At 39.6% G+C, this 14,718-nt stretch overlaps 1 protein-coding gene across 4 annotated transcripts in view; it reads left to right on the forward strand.

Moving 5' to 3' along the window:
* Positions 1 to 14,718, forward strand: part of frmd3 (FERM domain containing 3) — a 51,019-nt gene that overhangs the window by 21,072 nt on the left and 15,229 nt on the right. For 2 of the 4 annotated variants that reach the window (XM_035166936.2, XM_035166937.2), the window contains exons 5-11: positions 3,422 to 3,519; positions 4,127 to 4,250; positions 6,461 to 6,548; positions 8,092 to 8,180; positions 9,130 to 9,193; positions 10,153 to 10,161; positions 12,223 to 12,311. In XM_035166936.2, coding sequence (XP_035022827.1) covers positions 3,422 to 3,519; positions 4,127 to 4,250; positions 6,461 to 6,548; positions 8,092 to 8,180; positions 9,130 to 9,193; positions 10,153 to 10,161; positions 12,223 to 12,311 — 561 coding nt within the window. The remainder of the gene's footprint in view (positions 1 to 3,421; positions 3,520 to 4,126; positions 4,251 to 6,460; positions 6,549 to 8,091; positions 8,181 to 9,129; positions 9,194 to 10,152; positions 10,162 to 12,222; positions 12,312 to 14,718) is intronic. The other 2 variants (XM_035166938.2, XM_035166939.2) reach the window with 1 other exon arrangement.

The following is a 14,718-nucleotide window of genomic DNA, read 5'->3' on the forward strand; positions in this document are numbered from 1 at the left end:
GCACTTTTCAAGCAAGTCAAATACAATTGAGAGTCTTTACAGGTGATTGATGAAACAAAGAATGTTAAAAATCAATAATAGAAAAGACAACAACAAAAAATATACAATCAACACTAACATTTTAGTAAAACAACATAAAATAAAATAAATAATATTGATAAATAATAATTATCGATACTAAAACTATAAAATTATATAATGAAAGAAGAAAAGATGTTCAGGCATCTGTTAATAATGAGAGAATTGTGGACTAAAAGCCGTGGAGCTCCTCTGTGATCTGACGGAGATAGGATAACATGAGACCAACTTTGTCCACGTGTAAGTATTGTGTAACTTAAGTTATACAGAGTGGTGGTCTCAGCTCAGCTGCCAGCTTCCAGTGATGCTCAGCTGCTGCTGTCTGTGACGGTGGCAGACTGGCACGTGGCTTCCTGCCACAAAGACTTTGCATGTGCTTAACATTGTGAACGGTTCTATTTTAACCCAAACCTTTCAAGAACCTAAACAAGTACTTTTGTTGCCAGAAAGTGTTTCAGCCAGTAAGAAACCTCATTTAACTTTGAGCCTTTGTGAGTCTCTGCAGAACATTAGACAGGTTCCTTCCCAACACATCCAGGAACACGATGTTTTCACCTCTGCCAAGGAGATTCATCCCCATTTGTTTGTTTGATAGTTGGCAGGATTCTGCAAAAACTGCTCAAAATGTGGTTTCATGACCCAAGGAAGAAGTGGATCCGGATAAATGTGCAGATCCAGGATTGTGTTTTTTTCACTTTCTTTAGCATGGTGAGATAGGTGGAGGTATGAGCTCTCCAAGCACCGTTCTAGTTCAATCTGTTTGAACTCAGCCGGTGCTGTGAGTTTGGCAACATGTGCTTTCAGCCATCCAATAGTTAAGTTATAATGTGTAGTCAGCGGTACGACTTTAAATAACTGCTAACTGTCTTTACACCTCTTCTCAACAGTTTGCTTTATTAAAACAACTGTTGTTTGGTAGATGTCATTAAAACACTTATTTTTAAATAAATTCGTCATCTAACTTGTGGAATAACTGGGAGCTCACACTCATGCACGTACACACACACACACACACACACACACACACACACACACAAACACACACAAACACACCACAGTGATAATTAGAGATGCTCACTCAGCAGGACTCCTCTCTGTCCCATCTGAGCTGTCATGTCTCAACATCTCTTCTTCTCCCTATCGATCACCATCACTCACTTCTCTTCTTTCTTCCTCTCTCTCTTCCATCCTTTTCCGCCCTCTGTCTCTCCTTAATTTCCTCCCTGCAGTATCTCCTCCCTCCCATCTGCTGGTATACCTCTCTGTCCTCCATCTTCCTCCCCTGTCACCACAGCTCCCTCTCCTCCCTCAGATCGTCTCTCCACACCTTCCTGTCCTTTAAACATTTTTTTACTTAAAGGAGGTTTTGATCATCAAGGTCATTAGTGTAAATCTTTGCTCTTTGTTCCTCTGTTTTCTCAGTTTCCATCTTTTTCTGAGGCCTCCTTCAATTTCTGCCATGCATCTCTAAATGTTTCATTCTCCTGCTCCTGCATTTCAACACTTTGAAATGACTGTATTGTTATGTTTCTCCCTCGTGTCCACTTTTGTTCATTAGGGTTTATTTCAAAGTCTTTAAGGAACACCATTACACTTCTGACTTCTACTGATGAGACATAGAAATTCCTCTTGAGCTGAGTTTGGAGAGTTTAGAAGGAACTGTAGTCAGAGTTCTCAGTATTAAGGAGTGATATTTCTCCAATAGTCAAAAAGGCAATGAATTGCACTCAGCACCAAATATCACACACTTTTATATATCAGTTCTTTTAATATTCCTGATTCTTTTCATCAGGACCAATGCTTCATTCTTTAGGAAAATTGTGAAAATGTTGAAAAATACATTATCTCGCAATGTTAAGGAAAAAAAACATTCATGGTTCTGGAAAGTTTTGTGGAAATCCATCTGTTGCTTTTCTGTGATTGTACTGAAACAAATGAAACAATGTATAGAAAACACAGCATCCTCGGCTGAGGTAAAAATAACAGTATTGGAATTACATCCATAGGTGATTCAGCATCAAGTCTGTGTCAATGCTGTCAGTGCACTGTTGTACTGTGTATGTCAAGAAGCAGACGTTCATAAAGGAGACAGACTGTCTCAGTGCATGCTTACAGTTAATGTTCTAACTATACCACACAGATAATGCAGAAAACAAGACTTGTCAGCATTGAACTAAATCCAAGGTCCATGTTTGTCTGGCATTAAGGTTGTATAAAACTTCCTGAGGATGGTATGGTGTAGACAATAGTGACCTTTAGCCCAGCTGTAAACACGTTCTGCAGGGACGTAACCTGCAGTGATCCCAGTTTACAGCACAACCTCATACATGAGACTGGGAACAAGCACAGAGTGGGAGAAGCAGAAAGAGAGAGGGTGCAACAAAGGATAAGAGCGAGAAAGTATGATGAAAAGGGATGGATACTAAATTTGATCAGATTCGGTCTATACTGTATTTACAACTCAAGACAACTCAGTGAAGTTATACAAAGGGCAGAGTGATGCATAAAACAAGACGTGCGCAAAACATCCTTTAAGAATCGAAGCAAAAGTTCGGGAAAGGAAACACAAGGTGAGAGGAAAGAGAGGAGGGGGTTCAGCATATGACAAAGAAGAAAATAGAAAGGGACAAACTTTCACAACTGACACGGTTCGCTACATCCTGTCTTTTTAAAGGCCAATTTTAAAAAACTACATGCGACTACAACCACAATAAAACTGTTTCAGCTGCAGCAGGCTTTTTGCTCTGTTCAGTCTTTCATGCTCATCCCCTTGCTGCTTCCCTTACTCAAGTTCAAAAACAACTTTAATGAGTCAGTCGACTCGCAGACGCCGTCTCATCTGGAAACTCATCTGTATCCATGGCAACACATGTCTACGATTTCAGCACCGTAGTCGTTTCTTGCCTCCTCGGTAATGCGAGACAAATTAGCATGTCAGCAGCATGCCTAAACTAGCCTTCGTTGAGTCGGTTTCCATAGTAACTACAGTACCAGTCTCTGTTATACGGTAGCTGTTTCCATGGCAATACTCAGCAACGAATGATAATGCTATCGAGGACTGTGGAAATATTTAATGTCACAATATCCTGATGATGACACAACACTTCTCGTTAATAATTTGAGTTAACTGTATCTATCATTATGTAATTATGGATAATGTTACAAATTAAATATTGAATGCATATTTTGATGCAGTAAGGAAAACAAATGAGATATATCCCCAAAAACATTTTGTACATATTTCACCACCACTAATGCTTCTTCAACTATTACAGCATTGCAGACATTTTACAGCAAATAAGTGGTACTATATGTGTGTTTGTGGGTGTGTGTGTGTGTCCAGGTATCTCCTGTACCTCCAGTTGAAGAGAGACATCTACCATGGGCGCCTCCTTTGTCCTTTTGCTGAAGCTGCATATCTGGGAGCCTGCATCATACAGGGTGAGACATTGACAAGTCACCAGACCAGTTCCTACATGATCCTACATTTAATAACACAGCGAGATGTGTGTGTGTAAGGATTTGTGTTCAATTGGCGGCGCCAGTTTCATGTTGAGTCACAGCGCTGAGCCACCTGCTTTCACATGGATTAAGCAAGGAATTAACTGAGCTGGATCATATAAATGAGCCCGTGTGGCTGATACACATATCGCCGAACTGCGCTCTGATTGGTTCATATCCCCAGAGAGTTATCTCGACCCTGGGTGTGACAGCGGTGTAACATTGGCTAATTCTGTTGAACAAGGGCAGGTCCCTGTCCCATTTTGTCAGGGTGTTGATTATGGAGCTGGAGAATTAATTGAGGATTAGTTTTAATGTTTAATTAAACTCAAGGCAAGTTTTTGATTTAACCTCTATTATGATTAGTAATTAAGAGCGGATTTAAGAGAGAAATTAGGACTTGATTCGGAGAGGAAAATATTTATCTGTTAGGGTTATCTGGTTCAGCTGCTTATGAGTATATTCTGTGGAAAAACCATCTATTTAAGCCTAAATTAATTTATATGTTAAAGAAATAGTTTGACATTGTCTCACCCTCTTCTTTCAGCTGAACTTGGGGATTACGACCCGGAGGAGCACCCGTCAGATTACATCAGTGACTTCAAACTGTTCCCTAAACAATCCCTCAAACTGGAGAGGAAGATTATGGAAATACATAAGAATGAGCTCAGGTAAGTGTGTGTGTCTGTGTGTGTGTGTGTCTGTGAGTGTGTGTGTGGTGGGGTTGTGTGTTGCCTGGAGCGGCGTCTTTGTTATCAGTTTACTGTTTGATATCTGTGACAGGCGTGGATGCTCGTTCCTGTGATCTGTGCTTTAAAAAACAGGCTGCGGAGACAATTTTCTAATCTGCACTCAGTAAAGTGCTTTCTGTCACTGAGACAAAATTGTGTGATTTGTGCGCCATCGCAATGCAGAGGGTGTCTCACTTTAGATTCAGCCGAAAGTAAATAAACACTGAAATGAATTTGCAAATGAATGAGCATGAATTATTTATTTTACGCCTGGTTTGGCTCGCTTATAATACGGGATTTAAATTGAGAAATTTGAATTCTGATGGAAATCAACCTTGCATGATGGATAGAGTAAAATATGAGCTGAAGCATGCATATCGTTGAGGTCACGTGAAAACTACCATGACACTGTACACGTCTATAAACCCTATTTATCTGTTATAATCCCCGAAATCGATTTATCTATTTATTCACGTTGCAGGGCCTCGTCTGAACCTTGGCTGTTGACTAAAAAATACACTACAAAAAAAAAGGCTGAGTTAAAAAATGATAAAAACATGTTAAAATTGACTTATTTAAGATCCAAGGTCATAGGATCTCATAGTATGCAGAACACATGAACCCCGTTAGTTTGTTTGTGGTTATTTCCACCATCGCTGCAGCTCATGAGTGATGATGTGAAGTTTGTGACCGTCACACTCACAGCGATTATAAAACATCAAAGACGAATGCGTCGTTTCCCACATCACAGAGGAAGACGATGCTAAGTGCCCTCCGCCTGCCCCCCCGATGGGCCCCACTGACAGGATTAACACCGTGTAGATTAGCATTGAGCTGCAGAGAGTGACCCTCAGGTGATATACAAACGGATGTATGAATTTTATTTACACGGTGAATAAGTTATTTCAATGGATTTATCCTTTTCCTCTCTGTGCATATTTGCCGATTATGTGTTTGCACTTTAAATGTGTATTTATACGTCTATAGGAGTAGCAGCGTATATCACTCAGCTGCAGCACTTACTCTAATGAAAGCATCAACACACGCCTGGCCAAATGTTATGACTTTAATTAGTTAAATATAAATATCTTCTGTAAACAACAACAATATCCCTCTCAGACACATTGTGCTTGTCTCTCACTTTATCTACATCTTATTTTCATGTGTCCCCACCATGGAGGCCATGCATTCAGGTTTAAATGGACACTGAGAAATCATTAGAGGACAGTTGTTGATGTTTCTTTCTCAGAAACACAAACAGACATTTGTTTCATTTGATTGGTGGGTGTTCTGCACAACTCGGCTGCTTCGTTTTCACTGAGGGCTGAAAACAGTTTTTTGGCGAGTTACTTTTTGAAGAGTGATTTCAACAAGCAAAAACTTTGCCTATAAATTTGAGTTTTTCAAACTTTAGGGAAGGTGCAGGGACATTCTGTGATTTCAAATGGAAATGGAAGATAGTTATTTAGCTTGGCCCACTTATCAACATGAGCAATTGCAGCAGCAGCAGCAGCAGCAGCAGTGGTAGAGATGTCTTAGATTTGCAATGGAGGCAATTAATGTAGGCACACAGATATGGTGCACATATTTTTAGATTCAGTGAGACTTTCAGAAGATGTCATTATTTCAGATGTACACTGCAAGTAATCATCCAAAAATCCCCATATTAAGGCGGAAAAAGTTCAGAACTCGCCTGAGAATCATCACATTGTTATTTGATCAGTACTTTTATTGGCACATTGCAAACAGAAACTGATACCAGCAAATTCTACTTACTTAATTTTTCCAAATGTAGGCAAAAAAAATATAGCCCAACAAAACTGACTCAATCCATGGAAATATTATATACGTATTGTTATATATATATATTCATATAAGTGAAAACTTCTCGTTTGGGTTCCAGAATCTGATTGATCTACTTCTCTTTCACGGCTCTTCCTTAGTTTGTGCTGCTATTGTATGAAAGATCATCAGTAGACTATAACTGTGGTTTTTGTGTCATGCCAACTCTAGAACAGATCAATTAAATCAATATAAAATCATTAGCATACTGGAGGGTTTACACAGCAGCACACATAGAGAGACGTACACTAACAGTGTCAATGTGGTCATTCATAAATGAACCTTTGTTTCCCTCTCCTTTGTTTCAGGGGCCAGTGTGCTGCGTTTGCAGAGTTGAACATGCTCCAAAGGGCTCACAGCCTGGAGACGTATGGAGTGGACCCTCACCCATGCAAGGTAACGTTAGGCAGGACTGTCCACTATTGGTATTGACATGGTTTCTCCGATTAAAGAGCAGATCCGCAAACCTCTTCCTTGATTTTGGACATTATTTTTCTTCATATCTCAGTAACTCACCCAAATGTGAATTGTCCTCCTCTCTGTATATGCAGTATGTACAGTATAACTTTATCATATTATAATGTAATTTATATTTAGATAAAGTAACTGGAGCTCTCATCATGCGATAGTAAAACTTGTGGTTGTAGTTAGTAGTATTACGGTTTATTATAGTTACTGTGACTGTAATAATATCATAATGGAAATGTACAGGATGAGCAAATCTACACCTATTTTTCAAAAAATGTACTCTGAGAGCCAATAGTGAACAAAATATAATTGTATTGATTGAAAGTGTATTTTAAATTGTAGCCATTTGTTTACATGTGCAAATATTCACCATCGTTGTTTGTGCAGTTGTGTGGAAAATTCTAGCTCCAGTGCAGAGTTTGACAACAACACACATAAAGTCACCTGTCCTCTTTACCCTTTGCTTGTTTGCTCTTCATTTGCATATTGAACTTACGAATATGAACATGATCAACTTTACTGACAGAAGCTTTTCTGCAAAACTGAGAGGTCACGTAAGAAGAGCATGATGCAGGAAGGTCAATGACCCGAATCCTCTAGTTAGCACTGACAACTGCCAAACATTATCCTGGTAAACAAAAGCAATCAGCACAGAAAACAAATCACTTTCAGGAATCAATATTATTGATTGGTCAGAGAAAACCATAGCCGACACAAGTCAATGTCACTGACTCCATCTTCACAGTGTTAACACAGGAGATCTGTAGAGTTAAGCTCCACTGTTGGTACTGACGTTCATTGGACACTTCACCTTACTTGTCCTTTTTTATACTTTCTGTTGCACTATTTCGACAGATGGAACAGATTCAATCCCAAAAAAAAAGGGAAACTAATATTTAATAGTTTCCCTCAGTCAGAGTGAAATAGACACTGACTCTCATGAACAGACTTATCTGAGCAAGCTAAGCAGATTAAAACGATATTTAAATTCACTCTGCTGAAGAGGATCCCTGTTATCTGCTACACTCTCGTCAGTGGAGCTGTTTTTAATACGGATATTTTTGCTGGAGCTGTAGTATCAGGAACATGCAGATCTGGGACGATGAGGACGAGGGATTTACAGAGAGATAGAGAGAAAAGAAGGGAGATCTACAGATGTTTGTTCTCTTACTCTGGAGTTGTTGTTTCATTTATTATCATTATGTCAAACTGAATCTCATGTGCTGTTTGTTCTGCACCTTGATCTTGATGCTATTTACAGCAAATTATGGGTTTGGAGTTTGAAACAAACAGGTGATTTTGTGTAGGGACTATTACCATGGAGATTGTTGACGGCCCACTTGCTCCCCTGCTGTTAAACCCCACCTGTGTCCCATAATACCATTTGCTGCCTCTCACGCTGTGTTTGTGTGTGTGTGTGTGTGTGTGTGTGTGTGTGTGTGTGTGTGTGTGTGTGTGGGTGTGTTTTTAGGACTTTACAGGGTCTACAGCGTTTCTCGGGTTCACAGCCACAGGGTTTGTGGTGTTCCAGGGAAACAAGAGGATCCACCTCCTCAAATGGTACAAATGTTGCATAAGTCTGAAATGTAAACACATTAGCACGGAAATTAAATGTGTTGCCTGTATCAAAGCAAATAGTTACATATTATCATCACTTTATTTCAACTGGCACTAGAATAGTATGTATGAGGTGGAATTAAAGTGATGATATTTGACTTTACTTGTCATTGCAGAAACGTGTTCTCTTGCATGATTAATAAATCAGTTCAGTAAACTCATACAACATATATCAAAAATCTCAACATACATGTTTTAGCCACTATTTTGTAATGGTGGTGGTGGTAAAAGTATTTAAATCCTTTACTAAAGATAAAGTAACAATACTTCCGGTAACTCACTATTTTTCTTAAGCAAACGTACACAGGACCAAATAGTTACTCAAAGTAAAATTGAAGTACTTGTAATGTAGTGTTACCCCCTTTGGAGAACTGTAATGTTATAAATGTTGTTAGTAGATTGTTTCACTGACGTGTTTATGTCTGTGGGCATTACATTGTCAGCTTGACAAGGTGGCATCTGTTTCACGCTGAATTTTGTTTTATAAAATAAATTGATGAAAAGCTTTCAACAAAAGCTATGAAATAATTCTAGTGGATTGCAAAAAATAAAATTTACATCTATAGAATAAATAATAGGAAGAATAAATCGAGTAAAATGGAAAATAAGCAAAGTGTAAATAAAGTACAAGCACCCAAATTTGTACTTGAGTGCAGAGCTTTAGTAAATGTGCTGATACCTCACTGTTAATAGGTGCAGATGTAAACATTTAAATAGTCATGTTCCCTCTTCGAAGTGCTGTTTGTGATGGACACTCGACTTTGCCACATGAACAATAATCACGCTCCACCACTTTTAATCGTAGCTTTCAAATTCGTGTTTATCATTTATCCAACTCTTAACCCTGGTTTTGTGGATATTTCTTAATTAATGAAGTTTTGGGTCTTCGCAGGGTGGACGTCAGCAAGCTGAAGTTTGAAGGAAAAACTTTTTACGTCATAGGGATCCAGAAAGAGGTGAGTGTTGTGTCCTCCTGCATGTGAAGGGATAAACAAACAAACACAATGTGTTGTGTAGTTTCCACCGTCATAATGATGAATTGTGTTTTCTTGAACTGATGTCGTCATCATCATCATCATCATCGTACTGACCTGTTAGAACCTGAACTTTAACATCTGTGGACTTCATCTGAAAGACCATGACTTTGAATCAAACAGTCTGTTTTCATTTGGATCCAGTTTTGTGTTAGTGACATCCTTCCTTTTCTTTCCCCCCCTCTCTTAATGCGTGTGATGTTTCATCCTCAGGAAAACGTGCTATGAAACTGTTACTGTTTGTCCCTGTAATCTGGTCCGCCATCACACACACTGTGTATGTGTGTCGCTGTTTCAGATCTCCTTAACAGGCAGGATTCACTGTAACAGGATGGTGGGTGTGTTACGACTAACCTCCTCATAACTCACACTGTGTGTCAGCTGTGGCCCAAATAAGAGATTCCTCCACTAGAACCATGTGTTAACGTCTATTAACAGGTTTTTAAATTTAAATTTCTCCTGGACACAGGAAAACAAACGTGTTAAGAGCAGGTGTCTTGTATTTGGGACACATGTTTCATGTCTATGTTTGTCATCCAGTCTGGAACTGTGGTAGATTCTGAGCAGCTATTAAGATGTATCATGCCTCATATATGTGTGTAAAACCTAAAAATACTTGAAAATAGTTCTGCCAGTTTGCTCTTTAATCTACCAATCAGCCAATCAATCATCTGATCAGCCAATCATCTGATCAGCCAATCATCCGATCAGCCAATCGATCTCATGACTCTTCTCTTCATTACAGAAGCTTAAAGCAGCTCTCTCATCTCCGCTTAACTTGTCCGTGCGTCTGCCTGTTTGTCTGTGTGGCAACTCATGAATGGCTGAAGATGCAGTTTTATCTTTGTGTTTCTGTCTCTTCTCTCTGTGTGTAAACATAGTCATCACTGGTGAGTAAAACACAAGTAATAACAGTCATACTTCAATCCTTAATTTGAAGCCTCTCCCTGCAGTCCTGCCCTAACCTCACCTCCTCCGTGTAGCTGGAGGAAACGTTCTCATGTGTCACTGTCGTTTCATCATCATTTCATTATTGTGTGTTGTTTTGTTTCATTTCATTTTGTACAATATTTGTCTTCAACATTTTTCTCAGTTCATCCAATCATTTGCAGCTATTTAGCTCGTCTTTGCAGCTATTTTGAATCATAAAAACAATACGTTCTTTTTTCTAAAATGATGATTGGTATCGCACTCCTGTTTAGCTATTCCCTGCAGCATGGGCCAGAGGCCGGGCAAGAGAGGCACTGCCCCAGTTGAGCTCTGTTTGACCCCTGACGTCCCCATGAAGTCCCCCTGTCCCATCAGTAGTCCCTCAATGTGACTACGATTCAGCCTCTGGGGGGCAACAGCCAATAGCTTGGGTCTTCCTATGGAGACATCAGATATTCAGGCCAAGACTCGTTGAGTTCGAAGCCTGACTATTTTATTTTATGACACGAACAAACAACAATACTTTTTGTAGGTGTTTTAATTCCAGACTACATTTTGGCCAATCTCTATTTACAGTTTATCAATACTGATAAATTTAAGCTGATAACTGATGCATTTCAGTCAATGTGTTCTGCTTCATACGGACTGTTTGCCTGCATCAACCAAATCCTGCACAAACCTGATTGGTCAAACTAGAAACAGATACCATTTAGAGAAGTCCTACATCCACCCCTTCCCAGCAACCATATTAAAATCATCTCCACAGCTCTTGTATCATTGAACTATAGATTATGTGAGATTATGATGCATAATCTATGTCTCTGTCCATGAGAAAACCGCAGTGATTCCATTACTTTGTGTTGTGTTATGTGTATAAATGTCTTGTTTAAGAGATTCACATCATTTCTGGGAAGATTTCTCAGAGCATCATAGGTTCTTAATCGTTTACTGTTGTGTTGTCTGTTCCATCGTGTCACAGGTCACTTGCATGATTTCACTCTTCACCCAAACCTCTGGAACACATTAACTTGACTGTCCCACTTTGAGCTGATGGCAGCTTTTTAATGGCTCTGTTACTGCAACACTGATGAGTCAGCAGTTTATCTATTTTATCATTTTATCCAGGCTCTGTTTCTTTAATTAGAATATAAAGTATAATGGTTTTTTTTATATCAGGTGATTGAAGATCAGCTGCTGAATAGCTGCCAATTTAGATGCATAATTTGTATTTCTTTAAATGCTCGTTACCCCTGAATAATAATATAGTACATGTTGATATATATTTTTAGAGTATAGCATCATAGCACCATCATTAGAATCATGTCTTTGTTTGTGCAGCCAAAGTGGGACGAGAGACAATTTGTTGATGATATTTGAACACAGAGTTTCTGGTACTCTCACATGCCTGTGACCAAACACACATGGCCACTGCAGCACATGTGTGTAAACCACAACCCACACAACTTATATGAGTGATGTATGACACTGAGGGGGCTGAGCAATACAGCTGACTGAGAGGGTTTAGGAACGGGTCATCTGTGAACTGAATGGTGAGGTTTTCTTAACAACTTCAAAATTCAAATTCCCTGTCCTTTTGAAAATGGCGAATAAGGTGTAGTCGGGTTGTTTTACAGTATCTTGCTCCCGTGTTACTGATCTCTTCCTCTCGCTCGCCTCCTCCTCCTCGTTGCCGAACAGCATCGATCTGGGATCATATTACCAGACTCACAGGACTGGAAACTAGACATTTACAGGAACATATCCCTCCTCCCCCTCCTAATCCATACGGACCTGTGAACTGCTCGCAGGCCATTTTACTGCTGAACGCTCACTATATCTGTCTGGACATCTTTCTAAGCTTATGGCTTTGGGTCTGTGGGTCAGCATTTTGCTCAGCTCCCTCTCATCATGTTCCGCACTGCTCTCGTTCTCATGCACACGTCTTTTGGTAATCTCATTTCCCTCCCTAACTTTATTTCCTGTCTCTCCCTCTCTCTGTGTCTTTGTCCTTTTCTGTGCAGAAGAAACTGGTGTTGACATTTCACACCTCGACCCCTGCAGCGTGTAAGCACTTATGGAAGTGTGGGGCGGAGAACCAGGCCTTTTACAAGTGAGTTTACACACACGCACGCACACATTCATGGGAAACTGGGAGCTGGTCCGCAATTATTCCACCTCAAGATATCCCCTCTACCAAACATTATAAATATTTCAACATACAATATGTAACGTTGGCCACGAGCAGTCTCTCAATCAAAACAATAACAAAAGACCTAGTTTGATGACTCTGTGAAGCAGTGTGGGATCATGGGAGTTGTGTTCTTGTGTTGCTTGGTTGCCATTGGGCATTTGCGCTTCCCTGGGAGAGCTGTGGTGGTAGAACGCTCAGTAAAAACTGCAATGGATAATCATGATCCATCATTGACCAATACAAACAGCGGAAGAAAGAAACACACAACTGGCTAACAGGCTAACAGGCTAACTGGCTAACAGTGTGTGTTTCCATCCTTACACGTAAAGCCAATGGTAAAATGGACATGATGCTATTAAATGGTGACCGGAATTAAAAGTCTCTTTACCTTGAATAAAATCTGGGTTTGAACATTGTTGGAAACATTTGGATGAAATACGTCAACAAAATATGTGACATAGGTCTTGTTGTTTTCAGACATTTTAATAAATTGTCACATATTATATAAAATGGCACTGATCTATTCAAATGTATTTATTTTGAATGTGTTTCGCTGGGTTAGGTTTAGTTTGCTCTCTTTCGTGTTCCTCCTTTATCCGTTATTACTCTTTTAAACACATTTCACTGACACTCTGTGGCACTGAAACAACATGATGTTGTCCTTCACTGGGAAGCAGCTGATTGCTGCGAGGCCATCGCTCTGATCTGCAGATACTATGACACTGCTGCTGCTTCAGGAATGGAAGCAAGCTCGGGGTGGTGGTGAGAGTGTGAGGATGGAGATAAAACTCTACTTTAGTCTGTAGCCACGGGGAATACAAGGTTGGGAGCCAAGATAATGACCCTGAACTGCTTTTCCTCGGTCATGGTTTAGTGAGTTCAGTTTATTGCTCTTGGTGTAAGGTCTCAGAGTCACAATCACAATGCTCGTGTAGTTGCAAAATGCAAATTCCAAGAAGAAGAAGACCTAAAACATTCGTCCTTTTCTAACCATCATTGCTGAAATTTTAACTTGTACTATCTGCATGCAGTGAAGGATCAGACCACTACCTGTACGGCCCAGTTTTCAAGGTGACCATAACTGTGAGCATGTGGCCTCAGGACTCAAAGAACATTATGTGCATCACATCTCTGCAGTGAACACAATGTTTCACCTAAAAATAAGTCTTGAAAACAGCTGAGAAAATAATCATTGGTGATTTGGAGCTGACCATCATATCACATGATTCTCATTAAAATATGGAGTTTGCTCATTTGTAGTAGATCTTTACATTTACATTTTTTGTGGGCATTTTAAGGACTTCCCATTCACATTGGCTTAAAAGCTGGCATTCAATGTGGGTTTTTCATCTTGTAAACAGCAGATGAGAAGTTGTGTGAGGTGACAAAGGGAGGAAAATAATGGAGCAAGGAAACATCCACCCTGGTCAGAAGTGAGAATGAGGTGTGAAGAAGATGTGGAGTCAGATGAAGTCAGATTTAATGGGGAGAAGTCGTGCTGACATGATCTGGAGATTACTTTATGATTTCCTCTTGATTCTGTTCCTTCCCCAGACAGATACATCACCACAAAGGGTCACCTCACCCTTTCTATATATTATATATTTTTCCCAAACCATTGTTTCATAGACACTGTTCACTATTTCTTATTTTTTAATATGATTTGTGTATGATTTGTTTTGAAAGTTTTGTCCATTCGATTTTACTTTTGCTGAATCGTATTTCATCTATGGAAATGGACCAATTTCCTCTTTGATCATCTCTTTGAAATATATGAACGTTAAAAATCTTACACGATCTTACAAGAGGAAGACATATTGATGAAGTAATAAAAGTCTTGTGATAACAGCCTCTGCCTGTATAACCCTGGATGTCGACCTCTTAACGACAGCAGCTCATGTGTCTCTGAGAGGCGGACAGAGGAGGAGTGAATGTCGTCTCGGATGTCAGACAAGCATCGGAGCCCTATAATCAAATTAGAGTGAATAGAGTTTGTAAATGGAAGCCAAGCAGAGCTTGGACAACATACTGCTTCGTTGTTTCTCTCACACACACTAAGCAAAGCTGTGTGTGTGTGTGTGTGTGTGTGTGTGTGTGTGTGTGTGTGTGTGTGTGTGTGTGTGTGTGTGTGTGTGTGTGTACACTCATTTGTAAAAGGCCTGGTTTTCTGGCACCATATCTTATATATCTCATAAATGATCCTGAATAAAATATGAAGGTTTGACCTACAGCATAAACTTTTCAATTTGAATACCTTCCTCGTCTGTCTTCAAAGAAGCTACTCTGTCCAATGAAAGTCACTGTTGCTGCATAACCTGAAAGATGA

This window comes from Hippoglossus stenolepis, chromosome 9, assembly GCF_022539355.2.
Source record: "Hippoglossus stenolepis isolate QCI-W04-F060 chromosome 9, HSTE1.2, whole genome shotgun sequence".
NCBI classification, from domain to species: Eukaryota; Metazoa; Chordata; class Actinopteri; order Pleuronectiformes; family Pleuronectidae; genus Hippoglossus; species Hippoglossus stenolepis.